This window comes from Phaseolus vulgaris, chromosome 11 (assembly GCF_051622355.1).
Source record: "Phaseolus vulgaris cultivar YP4 chromosome 11, ASM5162235v1, whole genome shotgun sequence".
Taxonomy (NCBI): Eukaryota; Viridiplantae; Streptophyta; class Magnoliopsida; order Fabales; family Fabaceae; genus Phaseolus; species Phaseolus vulgaris.
Window position 1 is genome coordinate 367384 of NC_143508.1, and position 23975 is coordinate 391358.

At 29.6% G+C, this 23975-nt stretch overlaps 2 protein-coding genes across 2 annotated transcripts; both read left to right on the plus strand.

The window, feature by feature from the left end:
* Nucleotides 1-582: 582 nt before the first annotated feature.
* On the plus strand, nucleotides 583-4114 carry LOC137828295 (nucleotide-sensitive chloride conductance regulator (ICln) family protein). The gene is made up of 8 exons (XM_068634797.2): nucleotides 583-717; nucleotides 2079-2258; nucleotides 2348-2471; nucleotides 2546-2657; nucleotides 2738-2797; nucleotides 2877-2936; nucleotides 3015-3100; nucleotides 3834-4114. The coding sequence occupies exons 2-8, from the start codon at nucleotides 2107-2109 to the stop codon at nucleotides 3903-3905; spliced, it is 666 nt and encodes a 221-aa protein (XP_068490898.1). The 5' UTR covers nucleotides 583-717; nucleotides 2079-2106; the 3' UTR covers nucleotides 3906-4114.
* Nucleotides 4115-8069: 3955 nt separating this feature from the next.
* Nucleotides 8070-9562, plus strand: EXL3 (EXORDIUM like 3). The gene has a single exon (XM_068624627.2). It carries the CDS (start codon nucleotides 8340-8342, stop codon nucleotides 9384-9386), a length of 1047 nt encoding a protein of 348 aa, XP_068480728.2. The 5' UTR covers nucleotides 8070-8339; the 3' UTR covers nucleotides 9387-9562.
* The last annotated feature ends 14413 nt before the right edge of the window (nucleotides 9563-23975 follow it).

Here is a 23975-nt window from a genome sequence, read left to right on the forward strand (position 1 = left end):
TATTATTGTTTTATAAATAATGAACTTCAAACACTCATCTTAAATAACGTATTTGTATCGGATACACGTATCAGTTACCGACACTCGTCTGACACTTGTAGGATACGTATAAGGTGAAATGTCAAATTCAAAAAATATTTGTTGAATTTCTAATAATTCAAGCACGGGTCTCACATAATTTTGACATAATTTTAAAGAAGAGAAATATATTAATTTTCTAAAAACTCAAATTTAATATATAAATTTTTATTATGATTATAAAAAGAAGGAACAAATCATTTTGAACAAACTAACAAAAAACTAAAACATACTTAGTGCACATAAATTTTTATTGTCAATTATATAATATATAGATGTGTGTCCTCATGTCATACATTTTAGAAATTATATGTATCTCCGTGTTTGTGTTTGTGTCGTATCACTGCTACATAGTTTATATTGTGCCGTATAGTATAATAATTTTATTTATTTTGTATAAATATTCTATTGATAGTACTTAATTAATTTCATATTAATTTTTTGTTTAAATTGAATTTACTTTTTTATATTGAATTTATATATACCAATAATATGGATAGAAACATGTTTGGGGCGTGGCCTTGGGTTATCTAAATTTTGGATACAATGTTGACCCAAACCAAACCCCCCTTTAAACCCTAACATTTTCAAAATTCTTCACATTACTGCAGCTCTTCTCTTCACCCATCTTCGTCTCAGGTTCATCTCATTCTCACATTGAACATTTTCTCATTCCTTTTGTTTACTGTTTTCGTATGATTTTCTCACTCTAGTTTTCTAGCTTGTGTTCAAAGAATTTTTAATGTTTTTGCCTCTGCAATTACCGCTTCTATTTGTTAGTTTTTTCGGTCAAGTTTATTTTCCATCATATCAACACGAACCTTGCTGTGGTGCTTGAATTTTATTTTACTAACTGGTCTTGTTCTATTGTCTCGCCACTACTAAAATCATGTTCATAATATGTTTGAAGGAAAGTCTGAGTACGTGATCCCGTTTCAAATTTCAATTAGTGTTGGTAATATTGGTCTGTGACTTGTGCTTCTCACTTATTTTTGTTGCTTCTAATCTGAGAAACGAGGCTTAATATTGTATCAGTGGCTGAGACTCCCTACATCATGTTGAATGGTAGTTGATTCCTTGTACTGGGTTGAGGATTTTGGGATTTAAGTATGTAACATAATTGATAAATATTGTATAATTTAACTGTTACGTGGCTTCCAATGTTTGCCCACAATGTTATCTGCTATATGACATTGGATTACTGGATTTTCTTGGACCATACAGAATCCGTAACACTTTTTATTTATACACTGTACCGTGCAATTGTTTGTCTTGTCAGTTGTTATTTCACTGTAAATACACATCCCCATAAAATACAAAAATTGGTCTCTGACTGAATTATTTTTGAGCAAGCTCTTAGTTATATGGATTCCATTCTTTAAATAATGGTGTAAATTAGTGATGAATGCCCTTCTTAGATATGCTATAGGTAAATACTCAACATCTTACCAATAGTTGGAGGTAGTTATATCGGTAAACATACTGTCATAGGGGCAGAACTATAGCTTAACTCAAGTGTAAGCAGTCAAAACATGATATATGTAAATATCAATATATTGTCTTCATTATAATTGAAATATTGATGGTTTTAGATTTCTACATTCTTTGTTATCAAGCAGATCATGTCTAATATATGTGACTCTTCACTTTTCCCTTGTCTCTAGTTTCCAACCCAACAAATAGTTAATTTTTGCTGAAATTTTTGGGCTAACAGCATGTTTCTTAACCAATCAAAGTTCATATACTATTTGCATTTTCGTATATGATTGTTTTCATATGTATAAAATAGACGGAGTAGTTGTGGTGTGAGTGATTAGAACTTTCTCATTTTACACTGAGATGTAGTTATGTTGTAGCCTTTAACTATAGTGAAACTGGTGCTTCCCACGAGTCCTTGAATTTATATTTTAACATTTCCACGCTTTTTAAATTCTTTACAAAGTTTTAAATTTCTCTATCCAAATGCATCCTGGAGTGTGACTGGAGTTGGTTTTGACCAGATATTTAGAAGCAGAACAGAGAAAAGAAATGGTGTTAGGAGTGAGAGAGATACATTGTAGTGGAGAGCCTGTCCTTGACAATGAGAATGGGGAGGAGCTGATGCGGGTACAACCTGGCACGGACATAGTCCTTGGCAACCTTCCTCGAGAATCCCCTGGCACGCTCTACATCACTACTAAGTATTCTCTCCTCTCCTCTCTCATTCATAAACTCTCTTGTATTTTTGTGTGCTCTATCCAGTATTCTTCATAATTTGTTTTACATACAGGCAAGTAATATGGGTGAGTGATGTAGACAAGACTAAAGGGTATGCTGTTGATTTTTTATCAATATCTCTCCATGCTGTCTCTACAGACCCTGAAGCCTACCCTCTTCCTTGTTTATATACCCAGGTACAAGTTGTAATTCTATTATTTTTCACACGTCTCCCCTTTCATCTTTCTCATTCTTCCTCCTATTCCTCTAGATTGACATTGAAGAAGCTGATGACGACCACTCTGATTCGGAATCCAATCATATCCAACAAGATTTGTCCAATGTTACAGAAATGAGGCTCATTCCCTCTGATCCTACTCAATGTATCTTTTTTTCTTGTCTTCACCACTCTTCACATTTGCTTGTTTTTTTGTAGTTGTTTATGTGTGTCTTTGTTTTCCAGTGGACACTCTCTTTTCTATATTCTGCCAGTGTGCAGAGCTTAATCCAGAACCAAATGATGGTAAGTATTATTTTGTACGTACATATACCATTTCTTCACTCTTGCATTTTTTTCTATCTGAGTTGTTCTGTTCTTTCAGAGGAAGTAGAAGAACATGACTGGATTTTCAGTGCTGATCAGATGGTAGATGAAGAAGCAGGTATGTGTGCATGTCTTAATCTTTGTTTAGGCTTACTATATTATTCTTAAACATATTCTTGTTTTTTTTTTCTTTCAGAGGACGAATGTTATATCGCTCACAATCCAGCCAACTCTATTGGTCAGTCAAATGGAAATCATGACCTAGCTCGTACAATACTTGAGGTTGGGTGTTATTCTCTATCTACTTCTGTTTGTGCAGTCTGATTCTGACACATGGATATAGCCCTTCTAACGTTACACGTTTAAAATGAGAATAAGGAACTTGGATTATGCATCTGAATTACAGCATATTGTAAGTTGTAAGTATAATCTAACGGACCAGATTTAATTGCCATTGTGTGTCAAACTTCTGTACTTATACCACTTAGTAACATTCAATACAATACCAATATAAATATTTGTTGGAATGTTATATAATAATTAACATTTACTTATAATTTAAATGACTTATTAGTTCTTAAAATGAAAGAGTGCAATGAAATATCAATTACTCTTTTATTTGCTTGAAAATTATGAAGTTTTTTTGGTGAATGAAAAATTATGTACTTGATATATTTTATATGATTTTTTTATCCAATGGTCACATTATTTTCAATTCAAAATGTTATAACAGAACATGTTCATATTTCTACTTATCGCATCTGTTTGTTACAGTTTGAATTTCAAGTTCCATGGCAACAAGAGAAACAAACTGGCTGGAATATTATTTTCTGCAAGTTGAGATGTTTAAAAAAATATATATTATCTTTGAACAATATTATATTTGTTTGTCTACGTTAATATTTGCAATGCTTGTAGAACCCATGTAAATGATCTGTGAAACGGGGAAGTCACGTTCTTTAAATTTTGTTTTTTCTGTGTTCATCTACCTATTATCCTGTTTAATTTATTACAGCTTCAAATCAATGATCGAAGATTTGAGGATGCAGAAGAGATGGAGGATAATGGAGATGGCACCCATCATTGAGTCTCTGTCACTGTCTGTTGTGTAGTTTGGTTTTCTATATGTAAACCTGTTATGAAAATCTGACCTTGTTTAGAGTGCTTATTCCAGACTTTTTTTAGAAAGCAGCTGAATACTGAGTTTAAAGCTGCATCATGTAGAAGAAATTTGAGTATTGTATGGACAATTTATTGATAATGTATTTGCAAATAATTAATGTTTGGTCTTCATCATTGCACATCCCAAATGCAGGCAATTATTTTAGTGAAAGGTGAGAATTTCTCTGAAAGAATTTTCTTGTCATTTTATTTTATTATTTGAAACAATTGTAGTAGTGACCAACAATTGAGCAATTGAACTATGACGATGTGTCACTGCTATTGGGTTGGTATATTAAAGGTGTAACTTGAGCATGTGCTGACATATTTGGGTAGAATCAGCTTTTTCTTTTACTGTGTCAAATTTCTAATTTCCTTTTCTTCAGCAACTCATTTATTATTTGTTCATATAAGAAAATGAGAAGAGATATTTGTTTATTTTAATCAGAAAATGTAGAGTTTTAAAAAAAAAGGGAAAGATTCTTTCGCGAGAACATGTAATTTTATTTTCGATTTGAGATATTGAAACTTGAAAATCACACTTGCAACCAATATTCAAATGAAAAAAGTATACAGTATGTGTCAAAATAATGGCTCCATACTATACGCTTAAGAAATTATATATTATTAATATACAGAGGAAATATTAATGGTTTCATGTAATTAAATCAATTTCACAAGTAACTATTTTAATTCATTTGGTAAAAATTCATTAAAAAAATATTACATTATATTCTATAAATATGAAACAAATATATATATTAATTATGAAGAAACTAAAAAAATAGTTTTAATTAATAATATCCATCCATCAATTTAAATTTTATTTTAAAAAATACTCATAAAATAAGGATGACAAATGAATCCCATTTGTAATGTGAGAATTTTGAATTACTTTTGTTTTGATGAATCTGTATAAATGTATTAAATTTTAAACTAACGTAATTTAATTTTTACCACATTTTACTATAACATTTTAAATTTTTTTTAAAAAAAATTATAGTTTTCTTAAAAATCTTTATTCAATCACAATTTAGTTTTTTTTTTCTCAATGCCTTCTTATTCTTTTGGAGTAATTTATTTTGTTTCATACTTATAAGTCATTGGATTTTTAATTTACATATATATTAACCTTGATTAAATATGTAGAAAGTTGAGAATCTCACGTTAAAAGTGTCATAACAATGAATAAGATTTTGCACGAGAGGAAGAACAACGCACAACTGATCCTGAGATTCGTTTTGGGCCAGGCTGATAAGAGAAAGCCCATTAAAGAAACATATTGGGCTGAGATTTTATAAAAACCCATTAAAGGAAAAAGTTAAACCAACTAATCTAATACTAATCTCATCACTTAATTTATTAAATCTAACACTTGTTTGATTATTTTATTTATATACTCTTCTACTTAATTAACTAACATATCATTTATTCAATCTTGCTTATGTGTTTTCATCCTACGATAATTCCCAAGTTTTCTTTCCAATTTTTTAATGTTCAACACTTTCAAATTGTATTCAACACAACAACACATACTTTATTTAATTTCATAATACTTTTATAAACTACTTACATGGCTTATCTTAGCTTAATCAGATATAATTGTTACTAAATTATTTAACCAACATTGAATAATGATAGTTAGTTGTTATTACAGGACTTAGAAACAATTAACTTTTTCTTTTTCTCCTCCTCTCAAATTCTCGATCTTTTACTGATGACTTGGACTTTCGGTTCCTGGATTAGTAGCTAGTTTGGACTCTTTATTACATGGACTTGAGCTTGCTTTCAGCTATTAGATCTAGATCAACTCTCGGCTTCTAGATCCAAGATCACTCTCAAATGTGTGTACCTGCAAGGTACTCGGATGATAAAGTCATAATCAGTTTGTTTATTTATTAAATAAAATACACTCTACTTACCTACGTGCTAAACAAATTACAGTGGTTGTTGTTGAACTTTAACTTTTCACCTCTTACCGTTACTAAATATGTGTTTAGTGTTTTAAGACTATTTATTAAATTTTTGACACAATGTTATTTTATTTTATTATTTATTTATATTATTTTATCTTTTAATCATTAAACCACTCGACATAATCAATACATTAACTAAATTAAAACAACATACCAATTTCTTGAATAATTATAAGTAAAGAAAACCAGACAAAAATAAGATGCTACACTATGCATGTCAGAAAAAAAAGCCATTACAAAATAGTATAAAACTACTTTTATCCAAAAATGAGTAGTTAGAGTTTGTAGTTTTTTTTTGAATAAAATGGTAAATAGTTGGGAAGTTGTAGATGAAGTGGGAGAGATATGAGACAATAAGTGTAGAGTTGAATGGAAATCCATAATGTTAGGTGGGAACAGCCTATGGAAACTGTTTGAAACTTGCCTGGAACATGATTTGTGGTTGAGTTTGGTGGTGTTATTGGTCCAAGACAAAACATATCTGCTAAAAGCTGCTCCTTCACTTCTTCTGCCCAACTCATGCTCTTTTCCATTAAGCTCTTTCACTTCCCTCCCTTTCTTCAAAATCTTAAAACCATGCTTATTTTAAACTTAGTCAATTATATGTGTACCAGGTGCAGAAACAAAATTGAAAATGCAGAATAATGAAGTGTAAGAGAAAACAGAGGAAGAGACAAAGTAGCACTATAAGGTGTGTTTAAAGACTGGTGATATTCAGTGAATGTTGGAAGCAATACAGTTTTTGTAACACATAATGAAAACAAAGTAGCAGGAAGTGATGTGAAGGGTGCTACTCACATTCCCCTCCAATTACAACTATCTCAAGCTTGTTCACCAAACCAAAATCTCATCTTCACTTTAATCATCCCCAATCTCTTTTCTTTTCCAGTAATATAAATTCATGTCCCATTCATGTCCCAAATAGGAAATGAAAAGAAAACCATACTTCATAGTGGTCCCCTTTCTCAATTTTCAATTTTTTGAAACTTGTTTTCAATTGGGTAATGAGAACGATTGTCTTCCTTCTTGGTAAATCGGCCTATCTATTCTCTTTCTAAAAATGATTTCGGTGTTCTCCTTTTACTTCACTACTCCAAATTTAGAGAGTACCTGCAAAAGACAATTCGACGTTCAAGTATTGGATGATGACGTACTTCATTTTTAAAATCTGTACCTATTTATATGGTTATTATGAACTTTTCATTATTAGACCGAATTAAGATTTTGAATCATGATTAAAAGTATATTACATAATGTTTAACCACTTATTAATTTTATTAATCTTCTATTTAAATATCGCCAATCTCCTTTCTTTTCCAGTAATATAAATTTAATGTTCCAAATAGAAAAAGAAAAGAAAACCATACTTTCATGGCCAACCCCCTTCTCAATTTTCAATTTTTTAAAACTTATTTTCAAACGGTATTAAAACCAATAGAACTATTGTCCTTTTTTTGTCACTCGGCCTAATTCTCTTTCTTTTATAAATGATCTTCGTTCTCTCCTTTTAGTTCTTTATTCCTCGTCTGTGAACTTTAAGCTTAGAAGTACCTACAAAAGACACTCCAACATTTAAGTATTGGATGATGTCATACTTAATTTTTGAAATTTGAATTTATTTATATGATTATTATGAATTTTTAATTATTAGTTCGGATTAAGATTTTGAATCATGACTAAAAATTTATTACAAAATGTTTATCACTTATTGATCTTCTATTTAAACATAATAATTTTAGTTATCTCAATTGATGAAATGTTAAACCTTCCAATATCATAGGAACCTATCAATTACAAAACTCAACTAAAAAAACAAAGAAAAGGAGCACCCATATCTCTACTCTAGGTATCTAGTATTGCACTTGTATTTGGTATGTATAAATAAGTGTAATGATAATATAGGGAAGGACCATATAATATTCCCTATAAAATCCCGAAACTACCCCTAGGGTTGGTTTTCCCGCGCAAAGGATGAGGAAATCCGAATTCAGATGACGACAACCACCACCATCATCATCATCAATGTAAATGATGCCTCTCTCCCTCTCACTCCCTTGGGCCCCACACCCTTCTTCACTTTAAGAATCTAACTGTCCTCCATTACCCGCAAATCAATGTCACCAAAATTACCAACAATTTTCTTCTTTTTTCTTTTCCATTTTCCAAATCACAACCTTCTAATTTCCCTAATAAAAATTATTTTAAATTAAATACGCCGTTCAGTTAATCACTTTCACACTGTTCTTTTCCTTTCACAGAGTTCAATATGTTAAAAAAAAAAAAAAAAAACCTTTTTTGAATGTATAATATAAAGAACCTTCACCCACTCAAAAAACCACCACGTTTCGTACTTCGGAGCTCTCTCCTCACACACTACTTCCAAAATGTGCCTGGGCCTCTCCGCCCCAGCGCCGCCGTCCACGGTGGTTTTGTTTTTCTCCCTCTTCCTTTTCGTCCTCCTCGCCGGGGGGCCCGTCGCGGCATGGCGGCCCTGGCCGCAGACCGCCCAAATGAACGTCACGGACTACGCCTTCGGGGACTCCAAGAAATACGAGGGGTCCTCGGAGTTCGTGAAGCTCCGGTACCACATGGGGCCGGTTCTCACCACCAAAATCACCGTCCACACAATCTGGTACGGCAAGTGGGAGCGGTCCCAGAAGAAGATAATCCGCGAGTTCATAAACTCAATCTCCGCCGCGAACTCGCCGCACCCCTCCGTGGCGGGGTGGTGGAGGACCGTGCAGCTCTACACGGACCAGACCGGCGCCAACATTTCGAAAACGGTTCGGCTCGGGGAGGAGAAAAACGACCGTTTGTATTCTCACGGGAAGTCGCTGACCCGGTTATCCATTCAGTCCGTGATAAAAAGCGCCATCACGGCGAGGACTCGGCCGTTACCGATCAACCCCAGAAGCGGGTTGTATCTGCTGCTGACCGCCGATGACGTGTACGTTCAGGATTTCTGCACTTCGGTGTGTGGGTTCCACTACTTCACGTTTCCCTCGTTGGTTGGGTACACTCTTCCGTACGCTTGGGTGGGTAACTCCGCCAAGCTCTGCCCCGGGCAGTGTGCTTATCCCTTCGCCGTGCCCGCGTACATCCCTAACCTGAAACCGTTCAAGTCCCCAAACGGCGACGTTGGGGTGGACGGCATGATAAGCGTGATTGGCCACGAGATGGCGGAGCTGACCACCAACCCCTTGGCCAATGCCTGGTACGCCGGTCAGGACCCCTCTTTCCCGGTGGAGATCGCCGATCTCTGCGAGGGCATTTACGGCACCGGCGGCGGTGGGTCCTACACCGGTCAGGTTCTGGACGCTCGTGATGGTGCCACGTATAACATGAACGGGATCAGACGGCGGTTCCTTGTTCAGTGGCTCTGGAGCCACGTTCTGAATTACTGCACTGGACCCAATGCGCTTGATCACTGATCAACTTGTCTTCTACGATCACCACCGTTTTTTTTTTTTTTCCTTTCTGTTTTTCTTTGCTCCGTTCGTTCTGGGGTTTGTGGGAATCTGCTAATTTTGTTAAGGTAGTTAAGTTTGTTGATTAATGCAAATAATGTAATTTTATTATTGTTATATGATAGTATATGGATTATGAAGGTGTTTTTTTGGGTAAATTGAAGAGAGTAGGAGTAGTCGCTAACAATATTAATGGAATTAAATAGAATTAGGTGAATATTTGATTGATGAATGAAGATTTAATTTGGTAGATCCTATGATTGAATGCGATGGAAACTAGGATGTTTAGCTGCTGATGTTTGTGTAGCACCCCACTTTTGCCCATTCTCATGTCCTTCGAAACCTACCATGGACCCTTGTTACACACAAGAACAAAATAACTGAAATACGAATATTGCAATTATTACACCTTATCAGTGTAGGGTCCCATGCTATATATATATAAGATAAACTCAAATTGGTTTGTAGTTCATCTTTTTACAGAGTTATGAGTGGTTTGATTGAGTGGAGTGAAGAGGAAGAGATGAGAAAGAGTTGATCTTGGTGGGAAGAGGATAACGAATAAATCATGTTAAGGATGTCTTATTTGAAGTTTAGAATGTTATTAGTAGAAGCACTTCTGAGGCCCCTTTTCATACTTTAATTTGAAGTTCGGAGCTTTTCATACTTTAATTTGAAGTTCAGAGAAGAGTAAAAACTTTCTCTTTTGCATTCTGGTCTCGTAGAGGTAGCACTCGACTTTCTTTCTTCTTTTTTCACCTCTTTCACTCGTCTCTCATCTTTTGTTCACTCTTGCTTTCAACTTTCAAACAATTTTCAAATAGGTTTAGGGTTTAGGATTCGGTGATCAGTTGCGATGATTTTAACATTGACTTAGATGAAATTAACATCTAATTCATTGTTTACATTTTATTCTTTTACTCAGCTTAATACATAATCGATTTGTATATTGTTAATCCAAATGAAAAAAAAGAAAAAAAGTAATTGAATCTCTTCCAATCAATACATATTCGATTTGTATATTGTTAATCCAAATGAAAAAAAAAAAAAATATTATTGACATTATTAAAAGTGAGAAAATTAACACAACCTTCAAAAAAAAATAACACAATATAAAAAAAATTAGTAAAAAAACAACTAATAAAGGAAAAAAACACAAAATAACCACATGATCTGCATGGATAAAAGATAGAGTAACTAATCGATTATGTGATTCACTATAATCAATTATTTTAGAATCGTATGTGATTCTTCTGCTATTGGTGCATCTTAAAAAGAAAAATAAAAAACATCAAACATCATCGATAAATGATTATTTATTGTACATTATATATTTAGTTTAACTAATCAATTATATATATATATATATAACATAATCGATAATAGATTATGATGATGATGTATGTATAATATAACATAATATTAGTAAAATAAAATTACAAATAATAATTAAATAGTATGGGTAATAAGTTTCTAGGGTTTCTTCCATTTATCACAATATTCAAATATATTTTCATAATGTAGAACAAGAAATCTCAATTAAATGAGTCACATGTTTTTTTTTCATATTTCACTTAAAATATCATACACTTATTTTTTTTTCCCTTTCGTACGTCTCGTCTATTTTTTCTCCTCAAGAAAATAGAATTATCTCATAACTTTCTTCATCTTCAGTATGTCTTCAATAAATCATATATTTGTATAGTTTATTATAAATTTTGAAAAGAATATAGTGCTCACTTCTTCTCCATTCTCTTCTCTTTACATTAGAACAAAATGATTATCAATTCTTCATTCATTCAATTATCCTATTTATGTTTCTCTCTTTGCCTTTTAATTATTTTAAGCCAATTCTTAAATTTTTTCCAAATTCACTACATAAAGGACTGGTATAAAATCTTCAAAAGTTATTTCAATTTTTTTTATATTAATCCTATATTTCAAACATCTTACGTTTTTAAGAGATTATCTATTAAAAAAGTGAATTACAGAATATTAATAAGTATTATAAAAAAAATCATTCTTTCTTGTGTTTGTTATTAGATACGTATTAAAACAAATGTTAATCTTGTTAAGAAATTTTGCGATTACAATACTGATTTAGATTTATTTTATTATTTGCCTCTGTAAATATTATGAATATCTATATTTTATATTAATAAATAATGGGAAGAGAATTTTAGAACCATTAGCAATAAAAGTTAAGGTGATGCTTGGTAATAAATTTATTTAAAGGTAAAGATATGTTAATATATTAAAATATTCTCATTCGCTCTTTTAAAATTTATAAACTTTTACGTGAATAATATTTTAAAACCCTATCTTTTACACTGAATATTACTTTTTAAGAAATTAGGTAAAAAATAATTAAGTAACTCATCATATAACCTCTTAAATGTGACAACGATGGTGTTTTGTCTTGAGGAAATTATCATTAAAATCACTTTTGGAATCTTTAAAACTAAAACGAGTGTGTGGAGGACTTACATTGGAATCATCAATAATGCTTTGCTACTTTACTTTAATTAAACATCACTGCTTAATCGTTTTGGAAAAGAAGGCATCAATTATTGACATCGATGCATTACTATTTCACTGTTTGCTAATTCATTTGCATCCAATACTTGTTCCATTATTTCACTTTCACTCAGATAATTCCATTTCTCATATTAATTATTAAAATAGATAATGTACCGGTCGAACCTGAACGATAGACCGACACCATCGAACCTAAAGAGGATTAACAAGACTAATCAATAATCAGACACTATATAATATATTATTCATTAGGAATCACGTCTTTAATCCGATCCAATAACAAATGATACATTATAATCATATAAATAGACACAAATTTTAATAATAAGGTGCGTCATCATTCTGAATGCCGAATACCAAAATCTCACTTGAGCGTCCAAGTACCTTTTGCTGGTACTTTCTGAGTCCGGAATTTACAAAGATAAGTAGAGAGGTGGAAGGAGTGCAAGAGGTTCATTCGAAGGAATAAATAACAGACCGACCGTTCGAGGAGGAATATAACCGTTCTCTTGATTCTAACATGAGAAGAAATAATTTTAAAAAATTATCGAAATTGGTAAAATGTGTTAACATGTTAAAATTATCAAGATCAGTAATGTGTATCAACATGATACATTTTTATTAAAAAAAATCATATTAAAATGATTCGATTTCAATAAATATAATACGATTTTAGTGTAATTAGATTTCAATAGAAATCTTGTTATCTCAGTTTTAATAAAATTTTACTCAGTTTTAATAAAATTTTAAAATTTTACATCTTTCAATAATTATTGTGTGAAATTGAACTTAATTAATAAAAAAATCATAAATATAAGATAATAACATTAGTATTATAACTTATGTTAACAACTATTCCTTCATGTCCTATAATTTCAGAAAATATTCCCCACGTATAAAAGTTATGTGGAAAGGTAAGAAATTAAAATGTATTTGAACCTAAAAAATAAATGATTCCCATATTTATCATCTTCATAAAGTTCGATCGAATCAATGTAAATTCTAAATAATGAAACACCTAACTTTTGTCACGGAAAATTTGCAATACAAACACTTGAATTTGTACTTAACGTATTTGTACATTTCTACTCTCCATTGCCTACACTTATACGCAACATCTCTCAAAATGTACTTTAAATATCTTAATAAAAAATCAAATATACTTATAAGTTTTATGAGTTATCAATATTTTACAATTATTAACTTGGATAAATATTTCTTTGTTAAGATTGTTTAGAATTAAAGAAAAACAACCAAATTTAGTAGTTAATTTATTATTATAAAAACTCCATCATTATGATAAAAAAAATTAAGATTTGAAGAATAAAAAGTTTCAACTAAAAACTAGAGAAATCAAAATAAATATTAGGGATTGATTAAAATAACTTGATTAAAAGAGTAATAACAGTAAATACCGTGTACAAATCCAAACCAACGGAAAAAGCAATTTAAAAAATTGAAGAAGTTAAAATTGCTCATAAATGATTGAAAATGATAAATAATTTGGAAAAATAAATTAATAAAAGGTAAATGTAATTTAAATTCAATCAAAGAAAGAAAAAATAAATGTTGAGTAAAACAAAGAACTAAAAATATCATACATATCAAACAAGGTAAAGATCGTAAAAAAAACATATAAAAGATAAAAATGGTGATAATATAAAAGGAGAAATTCATTTTTATCTTTTTTATTCGTAACACAAGTGTATAGTATTTGTGTATTGCATTCTTTTACATCGAATGTAATTTTGTTTGCGTATTTGTAACAATGTATTATATATATATATATATATATATATATATATAAATTTGTATTCAATGTGTTTTATATATTATTTTATTTTTCTTATTAATTATTATATATTGTATAAGAATTAGATCATCTTTGAAGTGATTCATATTTATTTATTATTTTTTTGCTTACAGACAAGAATATTAACGATTTCAAATTTAAAACATTCAATGTAGTCAAGAGTAACTTTACATTTAGCTAGTGTGTATTTGTTTCTTCCTTGCACCTCTTGATACATATATACTAGTTCCTTTCGATCATGTATCTAGCTTATTACTGACATTCATTCATAATAAATACTATCATTTATTTACAAACTAGTAATTTGGGATTCCTCCAATTCGTGTTGGCATGAAATCTGTTCTAGACAAATCGATAGACGACCTGAGATTTAGAACATTCAATGATAAAAAACAAGTGTGTTCTCGACCTAGTGTGTTATTTTTTTTTTCATTGAATTTGGCTTTATTTATTTCTGATCATGCTATGCTATAAATGCTTTTTACTATTATGCTGAGAATCTAAACTTTTTCTAATTTGTCTCTAGTGAAATAAAACCTCTTAAATACCCAAATCAACGGACAATTATTATACCTTATATTTTGAACAAGACCCAATACTCTACTAATCAAAACTTTAAATACTAGATGAAATGAAAACCTATTAACAAACCATGAGACTCATTAGCCATGACACTAATGAAACAACTTTAAAATCTTTGACCTAATCTATGTTATGGATGATGTCTCCTTCATAAATTTTGATATGTAAAGTGAATAATTTTTTATATATATTGTATGAAAAAATGGTATTTGATTAATGGGATGATAAGAGAACACAAAAACCAAGAAATGATGAGGCGTGGGCAGGGCCCCCACGACAGGACCTACTACCCTTGGCCCCTTTCTTAAAAAATTGAAGATAACTTTATGGGGATTTGTGAGCCAAGGCTTATGATGTTCTCCTTTTTCTTTTTTTTCTTTTTTTTTTCAAATTCAATCTTCAATATCTCTTTTTCTTAAAAGTGGGACACGTTTTGTTCTGTACTAGACAAAAAAGCACCCTGTTGCTCCTTACAAACCCAACCATAAAACCTAAACACTCTCTTTTTTACACTACCACATCACCAATTACAATTGCATTTCTTTTTTATTTTTTAAATTAAAATAGGATAATTTTATTAGATGATTTATCCAAATGGATAAAATTTTAAAAGTTTATTAAAATTGATAAATCATATTAAATTATCACAATTTTATTATTAAATTTCAGTATATTAGTATTAAAATTATATAATTTGAGTATAATTAAATTTTAATTGAAGTCATTACATTTTAATATAATTTTGATAGTATTTAAATTTTGAAAATAGTAAATTCGTGTCAATCTAGTTTTAAAATAACACGATTTACGATAATTTTTAATTTTTTTTATCAATTTTAATAATTGATCTATAAAATTATAGTAGTTTGTTAAAAAGACATTTTTCTAACACACCCTTTTCTTTTCCTATCTTATTTTTCTTATGAAAACTTGACTCCACACACCACACATCAAATCTTTACCATACCACTATGTCCATTACATTTAAGTTTTGGTTTCTGTTTTTGCAAAAACTCCATTTTACAAAAGAATTTGTGAAACGAACCAACCTTATTTACCATAATAAACTTATTAATTATTCATATTAAGAATTTTACCATCTAGTAACCGACTTTACAGTGTGAAATAGGTGACAAGTTTGAAGATGTGACAAAAATTTGATTGTGAAAAATGTAATGAAATAAGAGAGTAGATAAAAATGAAAGGAAAGTTTGAGTTGATTGAGTAGTTGGTGATGAGAGCATTAAATACGAAAGGTTGACTGAAAAGAGTGAGAAATTAAGAGACCATTGGTCACGAAATGACGCAATTTCCGGAAGCCAAGCTGGATTTCACTTCTGCATTTGACTGCAATCTGAGACAAAGAACACAACAGTTATAGAATAGAGAAGAGAGATAGAGTAGGTGTAAGAGTCTATGTGTCTTATGCCTCTTAAGTCAAACAACACCAAAACCACTTCTTATCACACACAAAAACCTTCATCATCTCATAACTCATACCATTTTATCTTTTTACTTCTGCCTAAAATATAACACTATTTGATTCTTTTTTACATGTGGATGGATTATTGAAAAAAAATCACCAATGCTATCAACATTTGTAATAGTAGTTACGTGACTCGTTCACTAAAAAAAAATATCACGTGATCAACTTATAAATATTCATTTTTGAGTAAGTACAATTTATCTTATATCATATCTTTTAACTTTCATCTTATAAAAAACTTGTTATATTTGTACTCTTACAATCGAAAAGTCATTTTCAGATAGACTTTTCATTTCACATTGGAGACCAATTGGAGCTCGACATCTAAGGACAACCTAATTTTCATGAAATTGCACTCTCGAGCTCATTTTCGATAGAATAGTGTATAACTTGTTTATGATTGCGGCGTCATGGGCCGAGCCGATGTGACACACTAATGGCTCGTTCGAAGTTAGTCATGCGGGTAAAAGTTTTTTAACCTCATTGGCTTACGCCTGAGGCTAAGTAGGTGTAATGTTATGGGTTGAGCCCGATGCAGCATGTTGAATAATCATGTGTCGATCTTGTTTTAAAGGGGTTTTTATTCGTTCCAAGCATGAATAGTGAGAATCCCAAAAAATCAGCATATAAATAAAGGAGAGCGTTTATTATGAAGGAGGATCAGACATAAGATCGGATACAGTGAAAGTAAAGAGGAAAAATAATATATATACCAAAGAAGTCATAAGAAAAAGACATAAAACATATTTGACTGAAAATACACTTATTTTTAATTACATTGAAAATTTTAAATTTGTGATCGTCAATACTCAATTACGTGAACACTTGGAGAAAAAAAAAATCAAATCGAATAAATTCCTTTATGATGTTCTCGAAACCCCTGCTTATGAAATCTGGAGAAGACAATAAGTTGGAGATTAATACTTTAATTATTAGTAAATTGATGTTAATGGAATAGTTACTATGATAAAACAATATATAAACTATGAAATTTGAGGAGCATAGAATAAGCGAAACCAACATGCATCTTGAAGCGTCCCAAAATCATTGGAAAAAACACCCTAAACCATGAAAACATGCACAATTTCAACACACTCACTCACACTGCCCAATTCCACACCATCAGCCATCTAATATAAAATATCTTTCTTCCATAACTTTTCTATGAACCTTTTAGTCATATTTTTTTTATTATTATTTGGTTTTATAATTTTTTATTTTTCCTAAATTTTACCTCAAGTACCTAATTTTGTATTTTGTAACAAAGCAATAGAAGCTAATTCATTTGAAAGACAAAAGGCATAAAAGTCATAATTTTTTTAACTAAAATCAAGATATTTACGTTGTATTTTCAAGTGACAATAAAGGATTAATTCATCATGCCTCAAGCTATTAGGATTAGGGTGGAAAGAACATGATTGGTGGTGATCACGCAATTAGGGTTTTCGGTGTAAAGATAAAACAAACGAACTCCTTTTTATATGGTATTATTCATTTCATATTTTCACTTTTTCTTAAAATATTTTTATTCTTCTATGTGTTGGAAGTTTTAAATTTCTATCAAGTTTTTTTTTTTATGATCTTATAGTTATCTTTCTAGGTTTGAAATGAGTGAGGTCATATTTGTAAATGGTAGTTTAACACTTAAGTAAATTTTGAATAGTTGAGAATGATAAATATTATTCAATATCTTTAGATATCCAAATTATTTAATTTCGTAATAATTTCAAATCAAAATAGATACAAAGTTTTTCACGTCTATTTAAGATATAGTTTTACCTATATTTGCTTATATTGATAAATTAATTATTTTTTAAACCAGTTAAATTTAATTTAATTTTTTAACCATTATAAAATTCTTTTGGTAAACAATTTGATAGAGCAAGAGGTAATTATAGGTCTATATTGTAGTTTTATGGGAAACAAACGCATATATACAAAGAAGGTGAAGTAATTCCTCAGTGATCACAAAATCGACTCAAATTAATTATTTTTTATTAAATTTATTTTTTTTTAAATGATTTTCTTTGTAGTGATAGAATTAATATCTAACTCAAACTTTAAACAAAAGTTTAAATATTTTAAGATAACAAGTTGAAGATTCTATTTCAACAAAAATTAAAATCACCTAATAATATATAAATAAATGTAAATTTTCTTTTACATACTCTATCAAAATTTGTTAATATCAATCTATTATTTCAGTTTAATGTTAAATTAAATGAAACTTCATTAAACGAAGAAGTTAAATTTCCTGTGGCACTACAAGAAAAACACGAAATAAAAACTAATTTTTATAGATTAAAATAATTAGTTACAATAGTAACTAAATTAGAGACCATTTTAGAAACTAAAAAAATTTGATTTCTAAATTAGTTTCTACTATTGTTAAATAATTTCTAAATTGGTATCTAATTAGCAACCAAACTTTTAACTATCAATTATTTAGTTTTTAAATTTAGTCTCTAAAACCTTGGTTATTAATTAGATATCAATTTAAAAACTATTTAACAATAATAGAAACTAATATAGAAACCATTTTTTTTTCTAAAATAGTCTCTAATTTAGTTACTATTATAACTAATTACTTTGATTTCTATTTCATTCTATTTCATGATTTTTTTTTTGTATGTAGTGTATCTTATATTAACCATTTTACATCTTAGATTGCAAACTTTGATTTTGTTGATATAAATTTGAATGTTGTTGAAATATTGTAATCGATAATGATTTAGAATTGTTGAAATTGAAGGCAACAAAAGCAATGGCATTTGAAAAGTGGTTTTAGCGGCGCCTGAATTTTTGGGTTTGATTTGACCTTCGATTTTTTTATGCAAAACTGTTTTGAGTCCTGTGACTTACTTCTTATCATTATTACAATTATTCATTATTGCACGCCTATGCAATCTCCTTTATTCAACCTTCTCCACTTCTTCATGCTTAATCACTCTTTATTATAAAGTTTTTAATAAAATATATCATTAATCTCTTATCATATAATATATTCTAACATTCACATGTCAAAATTAGTGTAGTTAAAACTGATTTTAAGTTTTGGGTATTTATAATATTTTCAAACCAACTAGTTAAAATCAAGAGAATTATTGTATAATTTCTCGGTGAATCATTTGGTCTGCATCTTTTTTATTTTGGACAACTCTTGTTACTCTCGTTCCTCTTCTTCTTGAATTTTGGATCCGGATAGTATCTGTAAAAGATACTCCGACGTTAGTTAAACTTTGACACTCGACACTCAGTATTTAATATTAAATGATTGTGTGTTTGATTATTTGATATTTGTGTTTATTTATATAATTACCATAGAACCTTTGTTCTTATTGAACATAATAAAAACATATTAACTAATGTTGGTTCATTGATTAGTTTCGTTGATCATGTCAGTCAGTCTCAAACGAATACCGAGTCTCTAACTTAGTCGTACAGACCTACCAATATATATACTTTAATTTTTTTTATTAAAGTGGCATGAGATGAAGACGTACTCTGAACATTTTGATTTAGGATATTCTGACAATTTTGGTTTAGGATATTCTTGTTTTGTGTACATGTTGATAAAGAAAAAAAAGGTTCAACTATGTTGTTTCCTTTACCAATGATGAAATGAATAGACTTTTTTTTTGAGAGAAATTTACTTAGGTGAAAATTTTCTTGAATAATTTTTCCAAAAAAGTTCTCCTAGGTAAAAACTTTATTGATATAGATAAAGTAAATGAAGGTCCAAAAGTCATTTACCTGTTGAATCATGTCTTATTTATATTATTTTATATAAAAAATCACCTATGCTCTATAAAGACCTAAATTTATCGAAAGCCCATTATTTAATGTGGTAGTTCTATGACAATAAAAGTAATAATTAAAATTAATATCCTTAATTATTCTTCGTGATCAATGAACATTTACTATGCCACCAGTGACAACTACCAAGATGTATTCTAGCTGATTAATACTTTGTCTTATATTGTCCACCTAATAATTCCTCTAACTCTAACATAAATTTCATAAAAAACAGAATAAAATAAATAAATTGTGGTGTTAGAGTTACTTTTGATTTTAATTTGGTGTTCGTGTTAACGTTACAATGACACAACAGTGCATTAATTAGATCAAAATTGTAGGGTCAAGTGTACTTATGAGTGCCTTTATTAAGATATCTATTAATGGTAATCGTTTATTAACCAAATGATTGATCCTTATAATTTGTATGGTAAAATATTGTTATCTTGCTAAAATATCATATTTCCATAAATATTTCCATCCATATATGTTCAGTAAACACATCAGGTTCTCAAACTAAACATAGGGAAATTTTTTGCTATTTTGTTAAGGAATCAAAAGTATTTATTATTAATGTCATGTTTATTATAACTTCCAACACACCTTATTTGCTTGCGAATTCTTTAATTAATGCACTATAAGAACCAATCAGTTTGTTGACTTTCATCTATACTTATATATACCTATATAAGAAAGATTTATTTTATAAAAATATTTAGTGTATACAAATTTGTTCTGATTCTACCATTATTTTATATATATATATATATATAATTTTATTAGTATCATGGATGCTTTTGTTATTTTATATAATTTACTTAAAAAATAAAGAAAGAAGAGCATACTTCACCTTTATTCACCTTTATTCCGTTCCAACACCAATTCTTACATAAAATAAAATAACCTTCATTTTCAATCAGTTTCTCCACTTCATTTCAAACAACTTTATTTTTTGGTAAAATCATCATTCTTTTTTATCTACCATCAAATGAATCATAATTTTACGTGAATATCATCACACTCTCTGATATCAAAACCACTAATGGAAGAAGAGAAAAACTTGAAGAAGTAGAGAAACTTAAACCATAAGAGAAGAAAAAAGAAGTTAATTAATCAATTTATCAATTTTCTTTTACATGTTATTTTTTTTTTCAATTTCAACTCATCCAAAGTTATTTAGGTAGGTATGTATGTTAAATTTTTATTATCATGAACTTGAGAAAAAAAATGCTGATAGACAGACGATGTTGCATCTGTGTTTCCACTAGTTATTTCTCCTAGTCATATATAAAAAGAATGGTTTTTGGTTAGGAAAATACTTTTGTACAAGTGTGTTTGATTATATTTGTAAAATTACTTCAAAAATAGCTTTTAAAGAGTAGTTTTCAGAAATGAAAAAAAAACAGAAATCAGAAAAAAGAGAGTAAAAGTAGTGGTTGAAAGTCAGAAGAGTTTAGTTTTAGAAGGTGTGGGAGTTGGTAAAAGTAATTAAATCCATCACTCTAAGCTAATATTATTATGGGCCATTTCTTTTCATTGATGGGGACAACAGCCCACTGCTACTGCAACTTATTACACCATAAATACACTCACCATATGTTCCAAATCCAACATACTAGTACTGGAGTAGCATATAAAAAAAAAATCAGAGATATCTTGAATCTATAATATTAATATTATGCATGCATACTCCATCAACATTGCTAGATGATAAATATAAACTCATGAATATTTTAATTAAACTATTATTTTTTATGCACTTTATAAATAGATTACTCAATAATGTGAATAAGTATGCAACATTTATTTGTTTAATAAAATATATATTTCATTTTATCGTCTTTGTTGTTCCTTTCTTTATATGAGATATATAGAACTAATATTATACCAGAGTCATTTAAAACATATCCTAATAAAAGTTTGTTGAGTTTATCAGGTCACTCGTTATCATATCGATATCATAAATTTTTAACACACGAATTGTCAGGTCTCGACGTAATAATGTATGTTGAAACTCTCATATCGACTAATAAAAAGAACATTTCATAATATATAAGTCGATGTAAACTTCACCTGTAAACCTAAAGTTTTTATAAATTGATTGTGATGAAGGGGTAAATATTAGGAGTGGGGGGTTAAAAGAATGTGGGAGCAGTGAAAGGTGTGTTGTAGTAATTAGTAAGTGTGACCCACCTAAAGGTAGAGACATGAAGAAGGAGTTACTTTAGTGCGAGTATTTTGGCGTGAGTTGAGGAGGAACTGCTTCACCTGAAACTTCACAACACACCTCTTTCTTTCAATTTCATTCATGGATACACGCAATGCAAAATTTAATGCCTTTTCTTTTGTTTTCTTTTGCCATCACAGCTGCTACTCAAACCATCTTTACCTAAGTTTCAGTGGTCCTCTTTACAAAACCTCATCAACAACGACACATCGCATCCCAATGCATTGCATTGCATTTCCTTGTCCTATTATTTCAAACAAAATTTTACACAGTGTTGCGTAAATTACCGTATCTGTTCTTACTAAATGTTTTCTGTCTTTTCTTTCTTTTCTTCTTCTATTCCTCGTTAACTATATTCGAGAGGTGAGATGTGAGATATCTGTAAAAACACTATGACGCTAAGTTTGATTAAATGAGTGTTTAGTGAGTTTAGAATCGGAAAAGTCAATATTCTTTAGAGTAATGATATATTGACAACCTACATGTTTTATACAACCATGTTACAACTACCAATATTATTATTTTAATATTTTTTCATATCATTTAATTCCAAACTTATTCTTTGTTATATATATTTATTTTTAAACTCATTACATCAAGAGTTGTATACAACTTTCACGATTGTGAAACTATTATTTTCCTTATCCTTTATTATGAGAATCCAGACTTATTTATAATCTTCTATTGAGTCTTTTGACTTAATCACGCTAACCCAAACCCAATCATTCTTAATGATATTTAGTTATTCACTAATTTTAAATTAATTTAATTAATTAACTAGACAATTAATCATAAACCCTAAACTATATACCACTATTCGCGGATTTTTAACCGGATGTGATAATTTCTTTTCATTAGATTTAAAGCTTTATTCCAAGCAAGTCATCAACCATAGTTGATGTGATAAGTGAAAAACAAACTTAGCTCAATTTTCACCATCAATAGTGCCAAAGTAATTATTATGCTAGAAATAGTGCGAGTTTACATAATTGTGAGATAACTTTACCCCTTTAATCTATTGAAAGAGGTAAAGTTCTTATCTGGATTCAAGTAAAGTTCATCTTTGTCTTTTAACTATAAAATATTCTAACTTCACCACAGAATCAATTATCATACTTTACTTTTAAATTGCCAAATCAAGGTCAAGTAAATAAATTTAAAATTTATAAAGTAAACTATTTTAGAGTTCTGATATGCTTTAAAAAGATTAAACCTAGAATGATAATTATTAATTAGTTGTATTAATTATAAACATAGAATGGGATATAGGTATATAATTAAATTTAAATTAAAAGTTATCATTTTGCATTTAAAGCTCTAAAGAGCATATCATATACATTAAATTTTCTTATTAATTAGGTTTAATTACTTATTTATTTTTTATAATTACAGAAAGTTTTCTCTTTAGTTATACACCTAAAAATAATTTCTTATAGTCTTATATTATTTTTAATTTCCTATAAGAACTACAAAGATACGTTTAAGGATTAAAATGAATTGAGAATGAGACGTGTAGGAATTAAATTGACGCGTTGTAAGCATATAATAAGTTAAAAGAGTACTTTTTTAATTATAATAACCAAACTAGTAGTAATTAAGTCTATTATTTTTTATGAAATGAGAACTTTTTTACCTCACTTTTTTTTATCAGTAATAAAAACTAAATAAATGGGAACCACTTCAGGGGTGATTCAATCCTTATACATAAAGAGCAAAATACCTTATCATACTCCTACCACGCCTACCTGATTATCTAAGGAACAACCAAACTAATCACATGAAAACATTAAATTACCATCTTCATACAATCCATTGGGTTCAAAACCCAATTAGAGTACCCAAAGGAAGCACAATGAGACTTTGCGTAAATCCACTACCAAACCTTTACCTGTACTAAGGCGAATACTTCGAGTGCATCTATCACCCCCTATCGAAGGACACGCAGTTCCTATGATTCCAAATACCACTCACAATTCCAACCCAAATTGCACCCCAAACGTCATTAACCGAATCTGAAGTCTGACTTAACCTGAACTGTAGAAAGTTTGCCAAAGGATCATCCTTATGAATAACGAAGGAAACGCCTAGCCACTTAAAACAAAGACACCAAAC